At 35.5% G+C, this 24,702-nt stretch overlaps 2 protein-coding genes across 2 annotated transcripts; one reads left to right on the forward strand and one right to left on the reverse strand.

The window, feature by feature from the left end:
- Positions 1 to 8,528: 8,528 nt before the first annotated feature.
- On the forward strand, positions 8,529 to 11,708 carry LOC128237824 (uncharacterized). Its single transcript, XM_052953407.1, has 5 exons — positions 8,529 to 8,644; positions 9,297 to 9,434; positions 9,711 to 9,859; positions 10,340 to 10,413; positions 10,833 to 11,708. Exons 1-5 carry the CDS (start codon positions 8,529 to 8,531, stop codon positions 11,706 to 11,708), a joined length of 1,353 nt encoding a protein of 450 aa, XP_052809367.1.
- A 240-nt stretch (positions 11,709 to 11,948) lies between these two features.
- On the reverse strand, positions 11,949 to 24,549 carry LOC128238141 (uncharacterized). The gene is made up of 8 exons (XM_052953723.1): positions 24,308 to 24,549; positions 23,427 to 23,530; positions 22,983 to 23,102; positions 22,651 to 22,727; positions 21,992 to 22,259; positions 13,841 to 13,980; positions 13,058 to 13,255; positions 11,949 to 12,417 (listed from the first exon to the last, which is right to left on the reverse strand). Exons 1-8 carry the CDS (start codon positions 24,479 to 24,481, stop codon positions 12,197 to 12,199), a joined length of 1,302 nt encoding a protein of 433 aa, XP_052809683.1. The 5' UTR covers positions 24,482 to 24,549; the 3' UTR covers positions 11,949 to 12,196.
- Between the last annotated feature and the right edge of the window lie 153 nt (positions 24,550 to 24,702).

Consider the following 24,702-nt stretch of genomic DNA (forward strand, 5'->3'; position numbering starts at 1 on the left):
GTTGCTGTTCTGTAGGTCTGTTGTTGTTGTTGTTGCCTTTCTAACTTGGATCACTGTCCGTCGGGCGAGATTGCAATACTCATTAATTGCTAAGTTTGTCACTGTAGTTTTATTTCTATTTTTAAAATCTTACCTTCGCCGTTTATATTAACTTCATGTATATATGCTTTGCGGTTGTATTGAGCACGTTCAATCCGCTACGGGACAATTTTTCTTGTACATGAAGATATTTACGAAAATCTAAATACCAGAAAATGAATCTATGTTGAATCATTCCCATTCGTTTGCAACAGGTTTACACGTTTATTCACTATAAACCTGACGCGAATTGAAGTCTCACTCAATCTGGTCACACGTCGAAGGTGGTCAAAGTCATACGTTGATTTATACAACCAATGGCTATTATGTATTGGGATTTTGAATAGTTGAATGGCATTCACCGCCACGTTATTTGGTAACTGAGTTTTGTTATTTGCAAAATTTCCAAAGTGTTTCCGACTATGAATAAATTTTACAAGTGCACCCTTCTATGATGCATTTTTCCATAAACCATTCCTATTCTTGGTACCTGAAAATACATCCTTGATTTGATAATTAAGATCTAAATAGAAGGGCGTGGATAATAACAGCATCAGTGGAGAAAACTGACATCAGTAGATCAGCCAAAAATACGTATACTGCCGCTTGGAAGGCATGTTCAACTTGAATATATAACTTGTTCCAGAACCTGCCAACAAAAGAAGCCAAGCTCAAATATCTAGGTAAGAACTGTCGAAGTCCCGACTAAATCGTTAATGGACGTTTTAACATTCTTCAAAAACAACATATTATTAATTGTTAAAAGGTTAAAAAATACAATCGTTTGACGTGGACATGGATCAGTGGTACACATTGATATTTTTTTTCATTTTTATAGCTTTCATATACAGTCTTGTTGTAAGTTTAAAAACATTGATTCTACAGGATGTGAATCAAATTATAATGCACATTTCGTATCACCATTATTCATTGCACAAAACAGCAACAGCTGCCCGCCTTGATCAGCCAAACCTACTTGACCCTTAACCAAGTTTAACCTATATACTATAAATGTATCCTTTTTGTGTAATTGCAATAAAGATCAGATAGGTAATATTGCTGCTAGAGTGTCAACATGCAAACTGTTGACGACATATGACGCATACACTTTCATTGGACAATTACAACTAAGCAACACAACAAATATAATATACAATGCAAATATCAATACGGTATTACATGTTAATGGGTCAAAAGAGAAAAAAAAAGTTTCGTAAATATTGTATTGAGATCATTGCGAAATCTCTGTCCAGTATGAACATACACGTCAAATGTTAGCGAATGCCTCACAATGCAAATAAGTAGATACATAGGGTAACGTCGGGGACGTGTACCAACTGATTTGTCATGTTAAAAATGGTACTTGGCTGGATAAATATATTTAAGGATTAAAATTCGACTTTTTGCAATTTATTGGGGGTATGGTATGCAATGGGGCTGTTCAAAATGGGTGGAGTCCGAAGGACCACCAACATTTTGAACTGCGCCATTGCATACCATAACCCAATGAAATGCAAAATGTCGAATTTTAATACTTATATTTACATTTATTTAAATGTATATTTCTCCTAAAATAAATACAATATTCAAGAGCATTTTCTCTTTTTTCTTTCTCTCGTTGGTTCTCAACGGTGGGTAAATTCGAACAGCAACAGTAACCTAAATCTATAAAACAATGAATGCGCAGAAAAAATAGTTCCTTATTCATGAGTTGAATTTCGATATTTTCAAGGAAAAGTATATTTAAACAACATATTATAACTGTATTATAGCTAGAAAAATACAACTAGAGTTATGAAAAATTAACAATTACAAGAAAACAACAAAAATATCGCCACCTACAAAGTTTTCATTATATCTCGCGATATAACGCGATACTAGCGTTTGTTAGTCACGAGTTTTCAAATTGGAGAGAAATTCCAGTCAATTTACTTGTTGAGCGTTATGTTTAAGGATCAGTTGGTGTATGAACCATATTTGAATACGGTGTTGGACAAATCAGTAAGTGCATTGTCATTTCTTTGTAAGTTAACATCGGATGAAACGACAGTGGCGGTGGGTGGGGTAACGTGTTTAGCAATGGGAACTTTCGCGGAAGGAAAGCCAAAGGACGCGAGAAGACTTAGTTATGAACTGAGCTCTTTCTTCTGGACGTTGCTGGGTGCACTACAATATGTTATTGTTTCATTTCCTCGATTTCCTGTTTTGTCGGATGCTTTATTTTTTCCGAAATAAGTCGTCATCATTGTCATTTAATATTTCTTCAACTGTTCCATCCATCATGAAATCAAAATCTACATTAAAATCAATCAAATAAACGTTGCTCATTTTGTTTTAACTGCTTTGCTGCAGATTTTAGTTTTGCAGGTTGCCAATAATTTTACTACGACTTCATTAAAAAAAGTTCAGTAGTAAATATGCCCCGCCCATTTGTATTATCGCGCACAATGACAGGACAGAAGTATCGAACAAATGCACGGGATTTCGATGGGAAATGCCATTGCACTTTATACAGAAATAATGTGAAATTGATAAACAATATCATCGTAAAGGAATGAAGTGTTAATGTAAATATAAAATATTAGCCCCAATGAGATTCCTGGTTATGAATGCTGTTTCATTCCCTTTGACTAGACGAAACAAAATTTCTCCTCCGCAAAAACACAACGATAATGACCCTTGTCAAATTAAGATTAGTAAAATAAATAACACAGGTTGTAACAAGTTTAAACCAGATGTCAATCACCATTTGAAAGTTGTATTAGGAATTTGAGAAAAAGTCCGGATAATCTTTTTTTATTCCAGTTGTCCTATCTCGTGATCTACCTTGTCTGTTGGTACCGGAACATGGCTTCAATGAGGGGAAATATGTCTTCCAACCGTTATTTACAGGCTTGGCAAATAAGTCGTATTGCAATTCTTCTTATACATTATCATCAATTAAGATCAAGATCATCGCCTAACTGATAATACTTACTGTGATAATGGTCAAACTTATTGCATTAATTGACACGATCAAGGTAAACATTTTGCATTAACTTATTAGTTTGATAATTGATTAAAGTCTCTTCAATACAACATAAATACATTTCGTGATAAAATAACAGTAACATGTGAAGTCGCTACATCTATGGGTAAAAGCAGCCTGTAATGATTTAATCTTATTACACTGCGTGCAAATGATGTTCATGTAGGTTTTGTATCATGATAACACTGTCTACTTATACTAGATAACAGAATGACCGCACACTACTCGTTGTACTTTTCTAATTATTACCACGTTGGTGAAAGAAGGAACAAAGCAAAACATCTAGAAAATTATTTAAAAAGGAAGGATCAAAGTTAACCGAACACATTTTAAGTTTATTCTTGTCAATGACATATATATATATATATATTTCTTTCATGCTTTACGATGAAATATGGGGTTTTAACAGTGAAATAACAACAGTGAAAATATCAATTTGATATTTTCACTGCAAAATAAGGAGTGAAAATATCAATTTTCAGAACTACTTTTAAAATCTTTTGTTGTTACATGTACTTGCCTTGGTCAAAACAGAACACTGGACTTCAGTAAATTATGTCAAAAAAGGTTAAAAAAATAAAGAAATATTTTATAAATTTAAATAAATATATAATTGGAAATTAACAACTTACCGTTTATTACCGGTTATCCCGTTTATCAAACATTTTACTGATCTTTGAAGCTGAATGTTCGAACATTTGCTTTCATTCCAAACAAATTACAGACAAAAACAACTGTTCGAACATAAATAAAATTTTATAGCATCGATCAAATGTATTTTGAACTGTTAACCGTTGTAGTACGTAAAATGGGCTTCCTGGAGAATTCACACAACAAGTTATCGGATAGATCCGATATTTTTTACCCCACCCACATCTCAAAATGTGTCAACAAACTAGCGTGGCATTTACTCTTCTGGAAAACAAACATTTTAAAGCGAAACAGACTGGTCTCTGACAGTAAGATGACTGTATATTAACTTACTATAAAACACGCGTATATGCAGTCTTAAAACTAAGAAGAATGGTTAAAATCCAATGAGTATCCACATTTGTTTTGCTAACACATTTGACCTTCCAAATTTTCATCCTATAAATAGCGGCGTAGTAATTTGGTTAAAATAAAAAGTGTTTTCATTATTTTTTGGAACATTTGTGCACTAATAATACTTCATTTTTTACTGTTCATAAAGCTTTGCAATAAAAAACGAGCGATTATTAAGCTATAAGAATGAATAGCAGAGAACTATTTCTCAGCAAACCGAAAGTAAAAAAGTTGACATCTATAATTATGCATGAGGGGCGCCCTACGGGTAGCGGCGTAAAGCCCACCCTTTTCAAAAAAGGGGGTAATTCAGAAATGAATAAAAAACAAATAAAACTCCGAAAATAAGCATAAAAGAAACAGAAAATGTGTTTATTTCAGTGTAAGATCGTATTTAATTTCACTCGTGATCATAAAAAAACTACATTTTCACTCGTGGCTTCGCCACTCGTGAAAATATGTTTTTCTATGACACTCGTGAAATAAAATACGATCTTACACTGAAATAAACAAATATCCCCTCTCTCTCTCTCTCTCTCTCTCTCTATATATATATATATATATATATATATATATATATACTCTTTATTTCCACTTTTCAGTGATTAAATATATAAAGTTATTGACATGTTAAATGCAAAGAATAATGAAATATAATTATGTGAATAAACAAAAATAGTATGGCCTGTGATAAAACATGTAAACACAATAGCAGAAATAACATGAAATAAGTTTCTGTAACAGCAATTTCTTTATGAGTTACAAAACCCTAATTCACCCATCGTCAAGGCTTATCGAAATTCGAAATATAAACCATAAACCCGGTTGGGATGTTTTAGATGCAACTCCTTGTGATTACGTCATGTTTTATAGAGAACATTATAATAAGGACTAATGCTTTCTATAGTCGGTTGTATATATTATTATCGCCTCATAACAAAACTTCAATAGACCACTTCAAAGTCACCAACCGTATGTGTGAAGACCCGTCGCTTTCTTAAATTTCAATAAAGTAGTTGGTGTAACTGTAAAACTAAAAGTAAATTGTACATATCTTCCAGGGGCAAACCATGAGCTCAATATGACATGGAACATGCTATAACAGTAATAAGACAATAAGATTACCGTAGTAAATTTGAATGACTACCGTAGTAAATTTGAATGGCTGCAGTTGTAAATTTGAATGCGTGCTTTGATGGTATTATATGGGGTTTTTTTTAGTAACTATTGATGAATGATGGGACGATTGTGGGGTTATGGCCATGTTAACAAGTTTTTTTTACCTGGCTGTTCCAAGGAGGTAATCAAATCATTTAACGGTAAAGCAATTTTCATGAGGGTGTTGTTTGTTTGTGGTAGTTGTATTTGTGTATTTGGTGTTACTATGGTTGTGTCTCTAGTTCACCGTCATTTGAGTTTTGTATTGTGCAATCAGGTTTTATCTTTGAATTTTGACTACTGGACAGTTTTCAATGCATTATTATATTTCTTAGTTTGTAATAATTGATAAACATCAGGGCAAGTGTAAGTTTATGTACGTATAATTGTTTAAAACTAAGTATCTTTTGAGCCCTGACACTGTGCCTCTCAACATGGACTATCGATGATTGTTTGACTACTTGGCTTTTCCCTGTAATTTGCATTGTATTGTTGTAGTAGGCAGAGATGATATCATTCAGGTGTGAATATGAAGAGGACGACGGCGGAGAGAATAGATCTTACTTATGTAAGATCTAATGGATACACCATTTTACTTAATTGCGGACACAGTGCTATCATAAGTAGCCCTCTGATCGGCAGACGAAAAACGCTATAGAAGATGACATCCTATATGTGAACCTTTGGCCTTAATGCAATAACGAAGCCCGAAATAAGATCTTTTGCTCTCGGTTAACTGAATGTAAGAAGTAAAAGTACAAAGGGTCGTAATTTATAATAAAGTTTTCAATATGTCGGTGTACTGCAAATCCAACTGGAGGTTATTGTACTTAGTGAATTAGAGGTCATTTGTTGAATTCAGTGTAAGATGGTATCTTATTTCACGAGTGGTCACAGAACAAATATTTTCACGAGTAAAATAAATACGATCTTACACTACATTCAACGAATTTTCTCGTATCTATCGCGTTTTTCCAATATATTTCCCCGCTGGAGAAAATTTTGTTAGACGACAGTCCAATTCAGTGGCCTCTTTGCGAAGGGAAGTAACTGCGTCGAAGCCGCTTTGTCAAGTTAACTCGTTTCCGCGCGAGCAGTACGTCCACTAAGATAGTGTCATAGTTTATGGAAATAATTGTAATTGAAATCAGCTTCAGATAAAACACTTATACCATCAAAAAAGATTTTTAACATTTATTAAGGGACAAAACAAGAAAATCATTGCGGAAAGAAAAGAATATATTGCGTAGAAATACAATTGAGTGAAACTGGAACATGTGACATATTTTGTACATTCTTGAACAATTTCAACAGATTAAAACTTACCAATATGGACTTAGGGTGTGTATGCGTAAAATCAACGGCAGTTTGTGTTCAGTGTTTTTTCTAGTGTTTATTTATTCGCTGTCGCTCTCAGACTCCATCTGGATCCTACGGTATTTCTTTGGTGGCAAATCCATTGCGCTGTGCAGGGTATTTTGTTGTTGAGCAAGCAAATCAGTTTCATATTATTTAAAGGTGAATGTCACGTTTCCGTTAAATGTTGGGTTTACGAAAAATCCCGGAGGAAATGTTGAAGATGGGCCCGAAGATGCTTTTGAGAAGGATGGATTGCAGAAGTTTTCTTCGATGACAAGATGTCGGAAATCGCCATGGCCTGGTAAATATTAATTCTGTTAGAGTAAGAGTAAAAATGACCTACAACTCTGGTTCTAGCACATGTGACCAAGTAGATATTCAACATATACCTACCAAGCCGGTTAATTGCAACATTATATTCCATGAAAAAGTTCTTACATAGGTCATTTTTTATAGTTAAAATCAATCGCAGCAATGTTTATTTTATTAAAAATAATACATAATTTGATAAGTACAATAAATATTCATTTTCAATTAGTTGTTTTTCTCTAGCATGTTCAAAGTTGTTATTACATCTTTATTTTTATCATTTTGTATAATTGTTTATTCAAATTCTGTGTTTAGAAAAAGTTCTGCATCCAAAATATCAGCAAATTCCTCACCAAACGCCGTTTCGCCCATTGTGTAATTGTTGCACTACAGACGACAACAAACATGTATACTCTACTTGTTACATACATGTCCTTTTTCAAGTCAAGGGAAGCAACTCTTAGAAAAGATGGAAAAAAGTAGTTCCGAGTAGTCTGCAGTGAAAGGATCAAATGCTATCATTTCACTCGAGCCCGACTGAAATGAGCAAGTTATCATTCACCATTTTTTTCATCTTTTCACCGATATTCATTAAATAAAACCATAAATTTGCATGAATCTATCTGCAGTTTTAGAATATAAATCGAAAACTATACTATCCGTATATACGTTTTTACCAACCAAGTAGTGAAACAAATGTGCTAACGAAACGTCGAGTAAATTGACAACTACATCATATAAGCTAGGGCTGTGTAACTGTATGTAGTTATGACGATATGAAATCACTATAAACTAATTTACATTCGTCATTATTTCCAGTGTTCTGATAGATAACGTGATGTAGTTTCTCATACTGATTACCATTCTCAAGAACTTGAACATCTTCATCATTTTTTGCATAGGTGTTATTCTCGTTGGTGGTTGGTTGTACATAATTATTCGGTGTATCATCTTGTTAATTCTCACTGCAGCTGTGATATGAGATACTTGAACCAACAGTGTAATAACCACCGCCCGTGTCTCTCCCACCTGCGTTATAATATCCTGTCCCTGACAAACTATCTTTATGAAATGAGTCAACTCTTTTCTGTACTCTCGTTTTAGTCTGTTTCCGTTTCCTTTGTCGTCTGAGCAAATAAACCATTACAACAATAACGATCAGCAATATCACAAATACGACTGGAACTGTTATCGCCACCAAATATATCGTATTTGAAGACACTAGCAATTGTTTAAATGAAAAAGAAACAGACATTTGTTTACACACAAAAAATAGGATACTCTTAAAATGATTCGGCCGCTCAGTTTTAAAAGTTAAAAAATGATCGGATACGCAATTCACTGTGAATCATTTTCGAAATTATTGATGGAAACGGTTAACTGTATGTGTTCTTACTAAGTTCATGAGTTGTAAACTTGCGAAGAAGTATAGCTGAAGAAGTTGGACCTTGTCTTGTTGTTGTTAAACCGGCAACGTCATAGGGCGCGTAAGTCTCGTTTTACTTTCACTTTCGGTTTCGGACTTCCGGGTACATCACCGCCATTTATGAAAATGGTGTATTGTTATGCTTTTGGCTGTACGCATCGCACTGGGGGCAGACAGGCTTGTGGACTCTACTGGTTTCCGACTAATGACAAGGACAGAAAGAAATGGATTGTCAGATGCAGGTAATTGCAACATTTTAGTCTACAAATACTAATTGTGATTAAATAATGTTCATTTTGTCAGTCGATCAGACGATGTTGCTGACATAAATGACCTTTGCTATTTATCACTGTTCATTAACAGTTGAATTTAAGATACACGATATGTTGTGTACTTTTTCCATGCTGATTCACCAATGGTGTGAATACTACGAGATAACGAAGGTAAAACTAACTAAACAGAACCGTCGTCTATCTGTTATATCATTACCCCACCTATCTCAATTAAAGAGACACGTTCATAAATTTGTAATATAAATGCAGTATGGTGGCAAGATTTTATAAATTTTCATTGAAAAGTACATTTTGTTACTTGATTCAGTTACTTTACTTAATTGTATTAACAAACATTAAAAAGTTACTGACAGAAGTGAGATACTCAATTGTACCTAAATGTGTTTGGCCTAAACTCCACACGTCATGTACTGTATTGATGTAGTGGCAGTACTGGTTGAGTTGTATAACCTGAGCAGTTTATGTCTTACTATTGTATATCTACATATTTAAATAATTGTTCTTACAAGTACGCCTTATCACTGTTTAAATGTTCAACTGCTTGGATTGTCCCAGTATTTTCAATAGTATGATTATAAACGTATTCATGACAACATTTCAGACGGGCAGACAGGCCATATAACAGCAACGACCGGATATGTAGCTGTCATTTTGTTGATGGGAAGAAGGAGAATGGTCCAACCATCTTCAGCTTCAGTAAAGATGTTGGCAGCTTTCCAGACCTACCAATCCCAACAAGGTAAATTAAATGTAGATGTTGTGTAGTGTTATTGTTTTAAAACTTTTCACAGCTTATGCTAGACAGAACTTCCTCCTATGATAATAACACTATTTGTTTTCCAATATCCTTATAAAATCATAGTCACTGTGATTAATATCGCAATCATAATGTGCTCTTTAGTAGTTTCAGTATGATTAAAATAATTAGACTACAGTTACTAAACTGCAACAAGGTCTGTAATTGTTATTTGAAATGATATTTATACATTTTCTTTCTTTATTTATTTTTATCCAGACGTAAAAAACGCAAGGTGGAAGAGGCTGTAGAACCAGAAATTGACGTTCCTGATACAGCCACTGGCAGCAACCATGACCATAGCTACATAAAGCAGCCATTGTCAGAAATGGATGATATGGAAGGCTCTACAGCGTGTTCAAAATCTGGTACATGTTTTAGTATTCATACAACAATTACAGACTCAAAAAAGAACGCGGTCAATCCAGAGATCAAACCCAAGATCCCCTTGCAATACAGATGCTCTTACAAACTGAGCTAACCGACCTCAATAAGTTTCATACTCTCTGACCAGTACTAAGTCCTGAACCATTTGAACATACATGAAGACAAACTTATTTTTGCTGAATATATTATTTCATGTGAAATGTCACAACAAAATTCAAAGATCAATCCCTGCATCATTTTACTTTTATGTTGCACTTTACTTTGTCCACCATTTACAAGTATATTTTGATAAATTTGTTTTATACAGAATGTTCCAATTTGTGATTAATATTCGTTTTTCTTATTTCTTGCCATTCCAGGGGCATCTTGGACAAAAAAACATTTTACTCCCAGGTGTCATAGGCAGTTTTAGTTACTTTTGTCATACAAAATGTTTCAGTTCCACAGCTGATTGCTCATAGAGAATGAAATCAAAACTCTTAAACTGTCGAAACCAAGGCTGACGCTGCAAGATATAATTCATGATGCAGATAAAGTAAGTTTGTTTACTTCAAGAGGATTTGTTCAGTGACATATTAAATTTATTTAATCAAGTGAACATCTAAAGTAATATTTAACACATGGGAAATGTTTGTGTTGACAATATGAATTAAGATTGATATCTCGATGAAACAAAACAGTTGTTTTTATCATATGGTCAAAAGGACATTTACCAAATGATGAATATATAAACAGTATGAATACATATATTGCCTTTAAAGTACTTAAAATACCACTTATTTCAAAACAATTGTGTTGTTTACATTGGTGATAAGCATTTTTACTTTTTTACATACATGTATACTCATATTTCATATATTGATATGTCTACTGAATGCCCAACATCATTTATCGTAACATAATATACAACAGTCGCATGGAATTAACTGACAGTATTGTTTCACTGTTTTGCAGATGCTGTACACGTCATTCCCAACAGATGTTTTTCAAGTGCTGGCGAGCATGGTTCAGAGGATGGCCCCATTCAACTATTATGCTGGTTGGACAGTCACATGCTTTAGCATTCAGGATCAACTTCTGATGGCTTTGATAAAACTAAGGTTGAATTGTAAGGACCTAGATTTAGCTGTCCGGTTCAATACCAGCAGGGCAACTGTGTCTAACGTTATCAACACCTACATATCTGTATTGCATGAAATATTACATGATGGTGTTTTAAAGGCAGTAGGAATTCCAAGCCAGCTGAAATGCAAAGGCTCCATGCCAAAATCATTTGAAGATTTCACCTCTGCTAGAATCGCTATGGATGCTACAGAAATCATACAAGATGTGCCATCAGATATGAACAGCCAGTCGCTGTCTTACAGCAGCTACAAAAGCAGACACACTGTTAAGGCTGTAACCTGTGTTGCTCCAAATGGTGCACTTGTTTACAGTTCAGATTTATACCCAGGTTCCACATCCGATGCTGCAATTGTCGAACATTGTCATGTTCTAGACCAGCTTCAGCCTGGAGATCTAATTCTAGCAGACAAAGGATTTAATATATTTGATAAACTTCCAGCTGGTGTTTCATTAAATATTCCACCATTTTTATCCAGTAAAGGACATTTTACTAAGGAAGAGGCTGAATTGTGTTTCAAAATAGGAAGAAGTAGAATCCATGTTGAAAGAGCAAACGAAAGAATAAAAAAATATGATATTTTAAATCATATTCCTGCTCAGTATAGACATTTGTCAACCAAAATATTTCAACAATGTTGCTGTTTGGTTAACCTTCAGGCACCATTATTGAAGGAAATTGCTGATAAATATGAGATTTTGGAGTGAAACATATTAAACAACTAAATGAAAAGATCTTTGTTTTACTTCAGTTTGTGTCCTGTGCATGATAATCAAACACCATCTGTATGAAATTAAAAAAAAACGGTATTATATTTATGACAAACAAATATAACACACGAAATTTCTGTGCATAAGGTCAAATTAAAAACGAGAAAAAGGTCAATTGTGCATACGCCATGTGATCCGGCTTTTTTGTACAAAAAGAGTTTTTGTAATGATCGCAGGACTTCCCTTTTGTTTAAAATAATTGATTCAATTAACAAATTTTCAAACTTTAAAATAGTTTTCAAAGATGACAGAAATTTGTTAAAGCAGTGTTTGATAGTTAACATTGAATGTGATACACACTACTCAATCTCTTATCTTTTATAATGGCAGTTTCAAACTCTGACAATGGTCCATTTTCAGTGTCAGCTATTACATTAGTACATTCATCATTTTCATGAAGAAAATAAACTCAATAAAGTATATCTTCATTTAAGAGATGGTAAAAATGTCAACATGTAAAAATCAATCATAGAAGGCATATTAATTGCCCAAGAATTTTCTTTTAATATTCTAACAATTTGCATGTCTTTCGTTGTCCAAACAACCAAATCACAACACTGAGTGCCAGTAATATGAAGCTGTCCCTGAATTTGGTGCCAGTAGTCATGTGAGCGTTTCAAGCACATCCTGCCATCTGGAGATAGGTCTGGAAAAAAAACAGTCGTCTTTTGATCATATCTTATGAACAAAAAATGCTTGTTTCATTTTCATTTAAAATGATCACTAAAGCTGCACTCTCACATACTGACAGTTTTGACCTCTTTTTTGGTCTCAGAATCAGCTGATTTTGGAATCAATGCCTTCAATTCAGTCATAAGAGGTAACTCACTATAGAACAGATCTCAATTGGTTGGAAAACTGCCGAAAATTTCATTTCTCTTCGAGCAATTTTAACGTTTTTAGCCATAGTACATCAATTTTGAAAACGTAAATATGAAAACTGCGATCAGCTCTTTTGGCAGCAGTCTTACATCACTCGTTTCCTGGCATTTATGCAAAAATTGGCTCATTCCAAGACAAAACTAAAATAATTCAAAAAATCAATCTGTGACAGAGCAGCTTTAAGTTAAATAAATAATAGTAGTTGATAGTTAACTGAAACATAAATGGTATAAGCAACCAGCATCAACATCTTCCATCAAGCGATAAGATAAATCAAGTTAACAGTTTGCGATATGTGTTTACAGTTTATGTCCACCTTTTTCTGTGTCAACAATCCAGAGATAAAATTATTATTTTTCACATATATTGAAAATCATCTTATAGAATAAAATGAGTGAAAATACCTAGGTAGAAGTCTTTGTTTGAATGGCATGCCTCCGTAATAGTCATGTCCTTGGCAGAGAAAGGGCACTTCACCTCGATGATGTCTGGTGACATTACTGGCTGTTCCTTATCTTGGAGGTGAACGCGGCCACAATAATCTCCTTGAACAAACCCGTCAGGTGAAGCCCCAAGGATGCCTGATTCATGAAGCCAAATGCCTGTACAATATTAGATACACATAAACAGTCATCAGCTACAATATGGTTTAACGACACTGGTCAATTAATGAATGTACCCATACTGGGGCTCAAATCACAAACCTCTTGATAACAAGGTTGATGCATTACACAGAGAGCTAAATCTCTACTTGTTTATTTATCAGCAAACTACAAATATTAAACTTCAATACTTTACAATCAAACATTCTCGGCAAAAATACATAGACTAGTGATTCTTGAATATAGCAAGCACCATTTACAGTATTATAATCATTTTCATCTCAATACAAATGTAATACACATGAAGGTCAATGAAAAGTGGTGGGAACTTAAAATGTGTACATTGAAATGAGCTTTGTAACACAGATGAAGATGAATCCAATTTTGAAATTAAATATTCATATCACATTATCATTTGTGCATTGTGTAATATATTAACATGCAGTAACTGGTTGATGTCATTAGGTACCAAATCACATTAAAATGTACAAAACTTTATGGTACCTTACAGCATTAAGTATTTTCAATAATAAGTATCATTGGATATTTTTCATGAATCAGAAAAAAGACATTTAAAATATTTACCAGTTTGTACCAATGTCACCCCTCCAGTTCTGCAATATGCATCTAACCCATTTTTCTCATGAGTTATTCCCCACTGGATAGGCGCCCTCTTCTGAAGATTGTAGGCGCTCAGTAGCCGTTTCTTCAGGGATGCACATAATCTGTAAATACATTATCATACTAAAGTGACATCACACATGTTATTAACAGTTGTATATAACTGAATACAAAGTATATTTGTACCGGACCGCACTATGATGTGATGATCGTTGGGGCCAGCGAGTAGAACCAATGACAATACCATCAGTAAACAACAAAGAGCAAAGTCAACTGCCCAATGGTCTGTCGATTTATTTGTGGTAAATACTGAAAATACAAAAAATGAAATCTACTAAAAAACACATTCTCAGCAATATTTCTGGCTTTTACGCATACTGAATTAAAATAGTTTTACATAAAAAACCCAAAAAACCCAAAATACAAGAAAGGACAAAAAATTAAAGGCCTACGGACGAAATTGACCAAGGTACGAACATGTTTAAGTACGAATTAACACAAAAATTAAAATAACAAAATATGGGCTAGAAGAGCCTTTGCTTTCAAAATAATGTGGCCAAACTATCAAAGAACATGAATAAATATTATATACTGCAAAAACTTACACCATGCATCCCATCGAGCCGAATATAAATGAACGAAAGATTTATCATTCAGACACCATTTTCAGTACGTCCGCAATGAAAAAGCGGGAGACAGAGCAGCGGAAAGTTAAACAATTACCCAAAAGTTTGAGCGCAAAGATCAATGAAAATACTATCAAGAATTACCTCCCACTAGCGGACACAACACTCCCCACCTGATATCGAAGATATCACTTAAGCAACTAAAACAATAATTTTCCTCAAAAATGTACTATAAAGTTAACCTGGACTTGAAAAAACAGAAAACCAAAACATAAAAATACAATCTTTATATAACAACTGGTCTTTACAAGGAGGTGGTCTTCAAAATTAATATAGGTAAAGTTACACTATACTTGCTTGTATAGATACAAAACAATTTTCAACAAAATCAATTTAACTGAACAAACGATAACATTAAAAACAATCCTGTGGAACCATAAACTGAAAGTTTTAACAATATTATCGAACATACAATATTATCATACATATTAATACTGGTATAACTCTAAATTCAAAATTTATCCTCACATGTGCTTTTGACAAATTTCAGATATAGAGCAGAATCAGTTATACATTTTGAATAATTAAATCATTGAATATCAACAACAACAAAAATAACAATTTAACAACATGTGCATGTAACTATAAGACATGTAAGGTATTAACTGTTCAATATACATACAATCATGAAGTTTATTGATTTATCTTGCACTGAATATTTGCGCAAAACTGTTCTTTTACTGTTCAGGTATACCAATTCACTGATTCAGTCTGTTCACAAAATTCACTTCACAACAATAATTACAAATTTAATGCCTAACCAGAAGTACTGTATTAACTATAGGCCTAACATAAAATGTTTGTTTCCCATCCTTCACAACACAAATCTCCACTTTACGTATCTTTCCATCACTACTAGGAAATAGTCTACTGATCCGACCTAATGGCCAATAGTTTCTAGCAACTTCATAGTCCTTAAGCAGAACTATATCATTAACCTTTACAGGTGTACAATCAGACTGCCACTTAGTTCTAGACTGCAGTGACTGAAGGAATTCTTTCCTCCAGTGTAACCAAAACTGATTCGCAAGAAACTGTACACGTTTCCACTGGTCTTTATACAAAGATTTTAGGTTCATGTCATCAACAGGTTGTTGATCTGTATCTATTTTCATGGTCAATAGGGCTGATGGAGAAAGGATTTGCGGACAGTCAGGGTCAGAGGACACTGGAACAATAGGGCGCGCATTAACAATTGCACTAACTTCCGCCATAAGGGTAACAAGAACATCATGGGTAAGATTGTGGGTGTTTGAGAGCATTGACTCGAATATCCGTATAGAAACCCCAATCATACGCTCCCATACCCCTCCCATATGTGAACGGCAAGGAGCGTTAAAGATCCAAAGGCTGCCCGACTTAGACAGGAAGTCTTTAACCTGGCCGTTCTCTACATTAATTGTATGTACCCCATACCATGATCGGTAGCTCCAACAAAATTTGAACCCCTGTCAGACCGAAAAATCTTGACCTTTCCGCGAATCGCAATGAAACGACGGAGTGCATTTACAAATGCAGAAGAAGACATTTCATCCACTACCTCAATATGTACAGCGCGTATAGACAGACACGTGAAAAGCACTGCCCAACGTTTTGATGTGGCCTGTGAACTACGTGTTCTACGAGAAACAACCTGCCAAGGGCCAAAGACGTCAACCCCTACATTAGAAAAAGCTCGGCTCTGTTCTCTCTGCTGGCAAATCTGACATTTTTTGGGTTTCAAACCTACCCCTGAGTTTCTTGCATGTCACACAGTTAAAAATGAGTGAAGAGATAGCCCGTTCACCACCTATAATCCAATAACCGGCCTGTCTAACTGCACCCTCAGTAAACAAACGTCTTTGGTGATGTACCGACTCGTGAAAATGCCTAATGACTAATTTTGTAACATGACCAGTAGCAGACAAAATAACGGGATGTTTTTCTGCTAAGGGTAAACTACTCTGACGTAGACGACCACCTACCCGGAGTAACCCCATATCGTCAAGAAACGGATCCAACTGTAGCAACTTACTGTTAGCACTAATTAAGCTTTCTGACCTCAAGCAATCTATTTCTGACTTGAAACTTACAAGCTGTACTTCTCTAAGTATAACTATGGTAGCTCTAGAATTGCTCTCTAAAGAACGAATGCCTGAACAACTATCCCAACCTCTACACTGAACAAGTTTTTTAAACGACAACACAATGTGTACAAGAAAACCTATCGCCAACACTAACTTGGTCCATGAAGAAAAATGCTCAAATCTACATGCCCCTAAACAACTTTCTTCCATAACTTTGGTTGTCATGGCAACTATACTAGTACCTCTAACTTCAGAGTCTGACTGGGGGTTGACAAGTGGATAAAACTCTGGTAAAGGTTCGCCTTGTACATTTAGAAATTTTGGACCTTAAAGCCAAATGCTATCATTAAGATGAGCAGGACTTGCACCACGACTTCCAATGTCTGCTGGGTTTTTGTCCGAAGGAATGTAATTCCACTGTTGAGGGGAGCTAACCTGTCGAATCTTCTGAACTCTATTGCTAACGTAAGTATAAAATCTACGAGATTGATTGTTAATGTACCCCAACACAACTTTGCTATCGGTGTAAAACCGTACTTTATCAAACTTAACCCCTAGGTTTTCTGTAACTAACATACAAATCTCTGTCGCTAAGACAGCAGCACAGAGCTCTAAGCGAGAAATTGTGTGACTCTTTGAGGGCGCTACTTTAGCTTTTCCAAGAAAAAAACTTGACATTTTAGAATGGTCGTCAATATAACCAACGACATACGCTACTGCAGAAATTGCTTTTTCTGAAGCGTCTGAGAATATTTGCAACTCAAGTTCTCGCATATCAGACAAAGACACTGTGAAAAGTGACCTAGGTACTCTAACACACTCCAGATCATTCATACTGTTGAGCCAACGATACCATTTGGTTTCAACTTCAGGGGTTAATGGTTCATCCCAACCTACATCACTGGATACTACGTCCCTCAGTATCAATCTACCTTCTAGAATAAAAGGAGCCAAGAAACCAATAGGGTCAAAAATGCTATTAATAGTTGACAAAATACCCCTTTTTGACAACGGTTTATCTTGTACCTGACTTGGGAATAAAAAACAATCATGGTTCAAATCCCATACTAACCCTAAACTGCGCTGATTAGGGAGACTATCTAGGTCAAAATCAACCTGGTTCAAATCCGAAGCCAAGTCCTCCTTTGAGAAGCTTTTCATGACGTCAGGTGCATTAGACGCAATCTTATGAAGACGAATGCCAGATATAGCTAAGCTTGACTGAGTGCGTTGAAGCAAATCAGTTGCCTCTGAGACAGTACTACATGACCTCAACCCATCATCTACATAGAAATCTCTCTCTACAAACTAAACTACATCGCTATCAGATTTCTCTACGGCCTTTCTTAACCCATAGGTAGCTATAGCCGGGGACGGACTGTTGCCGAATACATGCTTTCTCATACGATACTCTATAAGAGGCTTTGAAGTGTCGTTATCCTCATGCCAAAAGAATCTCAAGTAATTTCTATCATTCTCATGAACACCGAAACAGTAAAACATTTGTTCTACGTCTACCGAGACTGCAACTAACTCACACCTAAATCTAAGGAGAACACCGAGAAGACTATTGGTCAAATCAGGGCCTTGCAGAAGTACTGGATTCAATGAAACCCCCTCATATTGTACTGCCGAGTCAAAGACCACCCTTATCTTATCAGGCTTTTTCGGGTGATAGACCCAAAAGATGGGTAAATACCAGCATTCTGTAGCATTGTCTAACTCAGGTGCTTTTTTCAGCATGACCATTTGCAAGCAAATTGCCCATGAAATCAACGAAATGTTGTCTTTTAAGGGGGTGTTTGCTCAAGTTAGTCTGAAGACTTTTAACCCTAAGAAGAGCTTGGGATCTGTTGTTAGGGAGTCTAGGCCTAGGTGTTTTGAAGGGAAGGGGGGCTGACCACCTATCATTTGAATCAAGGACAAACTCTTTGTCCATAATGGACAGGAAATTACGGTCATCTACTGACATAGACGCTTTGTCATCATGACGGACATCAAGAGTGAACACGAAATCGTAATCATATGCTGGCACGTGATTACGATCAACATTCAATGTACATGGTCTAAACAGAGTATATCTACCATTGTCTATTACATACGTGGAGCTGCACTCAGACACAAACTCGTCCTTAGATTCGGACACATGTATTTTGCTATTACATGGCGGAAGAAGCGAGGCTCGCCCGTCACCCACAACATATGTTTTCTTAACATTGACATCGGGGACTATGTGAGCATTTCCTAAGCAGACTTCGCCTATAACAACCCAACCAAGGGGCAGACGCTGTGCAAAAGGGGAGCCTTTCGGTCCTAAGCGTTGATCTAAGACGTGATGTATGTCTGCGATGTCTCGGCCAAGCAATAACAGCATGTTTGCATTGCTATCTATTTCTGGTATTAAATGAGCTATATCTGACAAATGTGGGTGATTGGCTGCCACACTTGGGATAGGAATTTCATTCCTATTACTAGGTATGTCCTGACATTCTATAACAGTGGGAAGATCAAACTGTACACTTCTGTCAATAGATTCAACAACCAAATTGTCTAATTCTCGACCAGATTTGACAGAAATACCATTACATGAAGACATTGTATATTCAACAGATTTTCCAGTTATATTAAGTAACTGAAACAATTCTGGTTTTGCTAGACACCTATTACTTTGCTCATCAACAGTAGCATAACATTGAACATAATTATCTGGAGTATCTTTAGTGTAAACATGTACAAGCATTATCCTAGCACAAGATTTTCCAACAATATCATCACCATAAATTTCAGTACATTTACTAGCAACTTTCTGCTTTTGATCTGTGGATTGTCTGTCATTTCTCCCGGCAGATGAATACTGTCTCTCCCCACAATGCTGCTTCTGTGAATCTTTACAATTACGGGCCTGATGATCTCCAGAATAACACTGATAACACAATTTATTTTCAAACAGAAACTTTTGCTTTTCTTCTTCAGACATACACTTGAATTTTTTGCAATCTGCAAGAGAATGCGGAGCACCATTATGCATTAAACACTTATCACGCGACACACTAGATTCACTATCCTCCTGAATTGCTGTTTTAGCGGCTGCTACGCGACCATTGGTTGTTGCTCTCTGATACAGGGTATCACGAGTCCTATGCTGACTTGGTTCCTTCGCCTTCTGGGTTTCGTAGATGAAATTCGGGTCATTGTATATAACACTGAACTTTTTCACAAAGCTCACGAAAAAGTGAAATGGCGGGAATGGTACAGAATGGTTTTCTTTATATGTTGATGCGTGAGTGATCCATTTTTGCTGTAGGCTGTGAGGAAGTTTGTTCACCACAGGGTTGACTCCATTTGAAGAATCAAAGTAAGACAGGGTCTTGTCGTACTTTGGGTTTGACATAAGTCCTTCGATCTATTGTAAGAGGTCTGATAAGTCATACAACTTGGCTCTTTCTTTATTTGTTAAACTTGGAAAAGAGTGCAGTCTATTTGTCAGGGAATTAAGCAAACTTTCAGGAGCTCCGAATCTTTCGTCTAATCGTAGCCAGATTTGACTTAATGCCTCATCTGAATCGTGCAGGTACGCTGTTCTAAGGCTTATTGCATGTTTCTTGGAAACAGAACCTAAGTATTTTATTAACAAATCAACCTCCTCCCTGCTATTAACAGCCATCTCATTGCTGACTGACTGAAAACTTGCTTTCCAGGCTTGGTAGTTCTCACAGGAGTCGTTGAAAGTGGTCAACCTCGAAAAGATCAGATCCTTCCTTAAGAGAAACTGTGCCGTGGCGTTAGATTCAGTGTTCGGTGTTTCTTTCTTGGACGTATGGAGAATGTTATCACCCATTTGACTGTTGAGATAGTTACGAACTTTAGAAGTAGGATCTTCTTCATCGATTTGAAAATCCGTAACTGAACCCTGCTGAGAACCAAGCATCAGATTGGTTAGTTCACTTGCCTCCGTGGCGAGTGCCGCTGCTTCTCGTTTCAGTTTTAAAAGTTCCAAATCGGCATCAATGTTTGCTTGTTTTTTCTTTAATTCTATCTCTTTTTCAGCAAATTCAACATGCACCTTAGCTGCCTTTGCTTGGGCAGTTTTCTGAGCCACTAAACTATAAGTTGAAGAATCACTGGGACACTGTGACATAGTGTCAATCTTTTCTGATTTGATTTTTTTTATTGTTCCCAAATACTCATGGACCCTCTGTTCGACATCAACAAATGAATTGTCCAATCTTGTAATTTCTCTTTCACTCTCTTCTATCTTCACTCCTTCTAAATATTTCATGTAGATGGCGTATGCAATTTGTACACCTTGATGTAACCCTTTACATTGTTCTTTACACTTATTTAGTACAGAAATTGTACTGTTAATGGACAGGCCACTATTTCCTGAGATATATTCTTCTAAAGCTCTTACAGATATGTTATATTTGCCAAACAGTTCTTTACTACGTTGTTCATACAATTCCATGGCTTTAGGTGTTTGTCTTCTGACACTTCTTGTTTCCATGCGGGAATAACATTTCCATATAAACGTGATAATACACAGTTACTTGTGATGATACACAGTTACTTGTGATGATACACAGTTACTAGTGTGATGATACACAGTTACTTGTGATGATACACAGTTACTTGGCTTGCATGTAATCTGAGCAGGGTTATTTACTGTACCGGACCGCACTATGATGTGATGATCGTTGGGGCCAGCGAGTAGAACCAATGACAATACCATCAGTAAACAACAAAGAACAAAGTCAACTGCCCAATGGTCTGTCGAATTATTTGTGGTAAATACTGAAAATACAAAAAATGAAATCTACTAAAAAACACATTCTCAACAATATTTCTGGCTTTTACGCATATTGAATTAAAATAGTTTTACATAAAAAAACCAAAAACCCAAAATACAAGAAAGGACCAAAAATTAAAGGCCTACGGACGAAATTGACCAAGGTACGAACATGTTTAAGTACGAATTAACACAAAAATTAAAATAACAAAATATGGGCTAGAAGAGCCTTTGCTTTCAAAATAAAGTGGCCAAACTATCAAAGAACATGAATAATTATTATATACTGCAAAAACTTACACCATGCATCCCATGGAGCCGAATATAAAGGAACGAAAGATTTATCATTCAGACACCATTTTCAGTACGTCAGCAATGAAAAAGCGGGAGACAGAGCAGCGGAAAGTTAAACAATTACCCAAAAGTTTGAGCGCAAAGATCAATGAAAATACTATCAAGAATTACCTCCCACTAGCGGACACAACAATATTGCTATCATAATGCTTGGATGAAAGGAAAAAATAATAAGATAGTTTTACAAGAGACCTATTGCTTTGTTTATCATCCATAGCTTTACCGATTGCGTTTGGAAGCAGCAATTATTTGTCCAAAGTTGGAGGCAGTGAATCGCAGCTTTCTGGCGGCTGCCCAAAGGGAGTTTTCCCTCTGCCCGGTTGTCATGAAGGCTATCTGGGTTATCTTCTCCTGGGACAGAACAAGTGATCGCCTAAAATATGTGCGTGGATCTTGTGATGAAAGGTACCCTGGGCTTACTAACACATCTTCAATCAGTGGTAATGAAAGTTGTGACGGCTTGGGTTCCTCCAACAGAATCCAGTGTAATGCTACAAGTAGATAGTAAATAATAAATTTCGTTAATTAAAGGAAAATTGCAAAAGTTATAAATAACATGCATACAATGCACAATCGTGTGAATAGGTTTACATCATTATTTTTACAAGATCCTTGTTTATCAATATTAATTTAATTATTATACTAAACAATATTATTTTGTCATTTGCAATTTCAGAATTTGTCATTTGCAATTTCAGAAAATTTAATCAAAGTTCAGACCAAATATTTTGAATGCAGAACATTTTTTATCAGAAGAAACAAATGAAAGTATCAAAATATGGTAAATAATAAAAATGACAACGTCAATGAACAGACATATTATTCAATCCCAACTGTACAACCGTAACAAAAATCAACATTTAACTCCAACAATTTCGCAACCTGTGAAACGCCCTAACTGCCCTAGGCAGTTATATAGAAATGATCTGTCGTCTGCTGTGACAGTGCTCTTAAGAGCCCTGGATAAAAATATTTTTCAACAGACATCGATACAGACTTTCAGCTTTTACCAGACCAAAGATTTTTTTGTCAACTTGGTTCTTTGCTGTTGTAAATTAGGCAAGTTTTTTACCAGTCGTGCTAAAATCATACCAAACATGACTGATGGGTCAGGCAGTATCTGCAAATCGTGGTATTTAATCTTAATTGTTCTAGTTAATCAATAAAATTTATGTTAGCATTTCATATTAATAATGTAATTATAATATTTTTACCTGTACTCTTGTTGCCTTGGGGGATATAAGTCAGTCATTGTAACTGTAGTCTTTGGAGGTGCTGACTTTGGAAGTTTGAGCCAACTGCATTTTATATCTGTTTTGCTAGCTCTCTTGTACCTGCAAACAAATGTACAAATGATGACCACATTTGAACAACATTTAAGAAGCAGTTATTTTACTATTGGAGACATATTATTGTACTTCAAAATGATAAATCACTGCTATGATTTCCGTTCAACAGTAAAAATGTATTTTTAGTCTCAATTAGTAATGTTCATATAGCCTTAGAGTAAAATAATCTGTATTTGTCCCAGATATAGCAAATAATAATATCATTGAAAGTTAAGAGCTTTTTACGTGTACATATGGATATTTCGGATAAAAATTTAATTATATTCAAAATATATATCACAACTGGACAATAGTGATTAAAATATTTACCCAAACAACAAGACTGCTGCTACATGATGGCATTTATACTCAGCCATAGGGCATTGGCAACGCGTAGACTGCACTGCACCATTGTTTTCTTGCTCTAGGAATATCTGGGGGAAAAACACAGAAGAGCCTACTATAAATGTAATACATACTATATAGGGTGATTTTAGCATTACTAAATAAAAACAGTGAAAACCAAAAAATAAAGTCTAAGTGAGCTTTGCAACCATAACATCAAGTACAATATAAATCATTAGGATACATGTACAACATTATACATGTTTTGTCCACAGGGGGCAGAAGCAACTTTTTTTTAAGTTATATATATATATTAATTTTTATACATAGACAGAGAGAGAGAGAGAGAGAGAGAGAGAGAGAGAGAGAGAGAGAGAGAGAGAGAGAGTGAGAGGGAGAGAGAGATTATATATATTTACTCTCTATATATGCATATTGGATAGGAAAGCTTACAAATAGTTTGCTTCTGCCCCCTGTGGTTTTTCTGTCATCTGTCAAATATGTTTCCATCTATATTTAAATATGTCGATGAACAGTAAAAAAGTAAATATTTGATAAATACACAATATTTTATAGATGCATAAGCGTAATCATATATATATATATATATATGAATGGACAGGTTTACTTCACCCTCAAACTCAACGTTATCAACCCTAAGATGGACAGAAGAGAAGATATGAGATACATCACTATAGTCATCAATAAATACTTGCTATTATTTAAAACGTAGTTCTCCACACATTTTCGTTTGAAAGTAACAGTTCCGGGATATTAACCAAGGCAGCAGGCACTATGAACCGGAATGAATCGATTTTTTGTTGACTGTACAGTAATGTGTAATACACAAAATGATGTTTGTTTACCTGGACAGAATACGACGTATCTCTCATGGATGCCTGAACATTTGCCTGTATCACTCTCAGTTCATCGATGGAAAATCGTAATACTCTCCCGCTTTCTACCGCTGCTTCACTTTTTCTTGTAAGCTTCACATGACCGTCGACGTATCTCGACCAGTACAAAATTGATAGCGCCATATTGTAGTTTGTTTGTACCCGGAAGTGCAAACTCTCGTTAATTCTCGGAGGTCACATGACGTGACTTACATGCCCTATTTTCAAACACTGATGAAGACATTGACGTAAAACTGGCAGTATCACTGTCAGTCAGAAGGGCTGTTATTACGGTAGACTGCAAAGAGGTCGGACGTGTTGGTGTGGATAAGGTTTCATCAGTATTGAACGATCCTTGTGTTGTT

Source organism: Mya arenaria, chromosome 6, assembly GCF_026914265.1.
Source record: "Mya arenaria isolate MELC-2E11 chromosome 6, ASM2691426v1".
Classification (NCBI taxonomy): Eukaryota; Metazoa; Mollusca; class Bivalvia; order Myida; family Myidae; genus Mya; species Mya arenaria.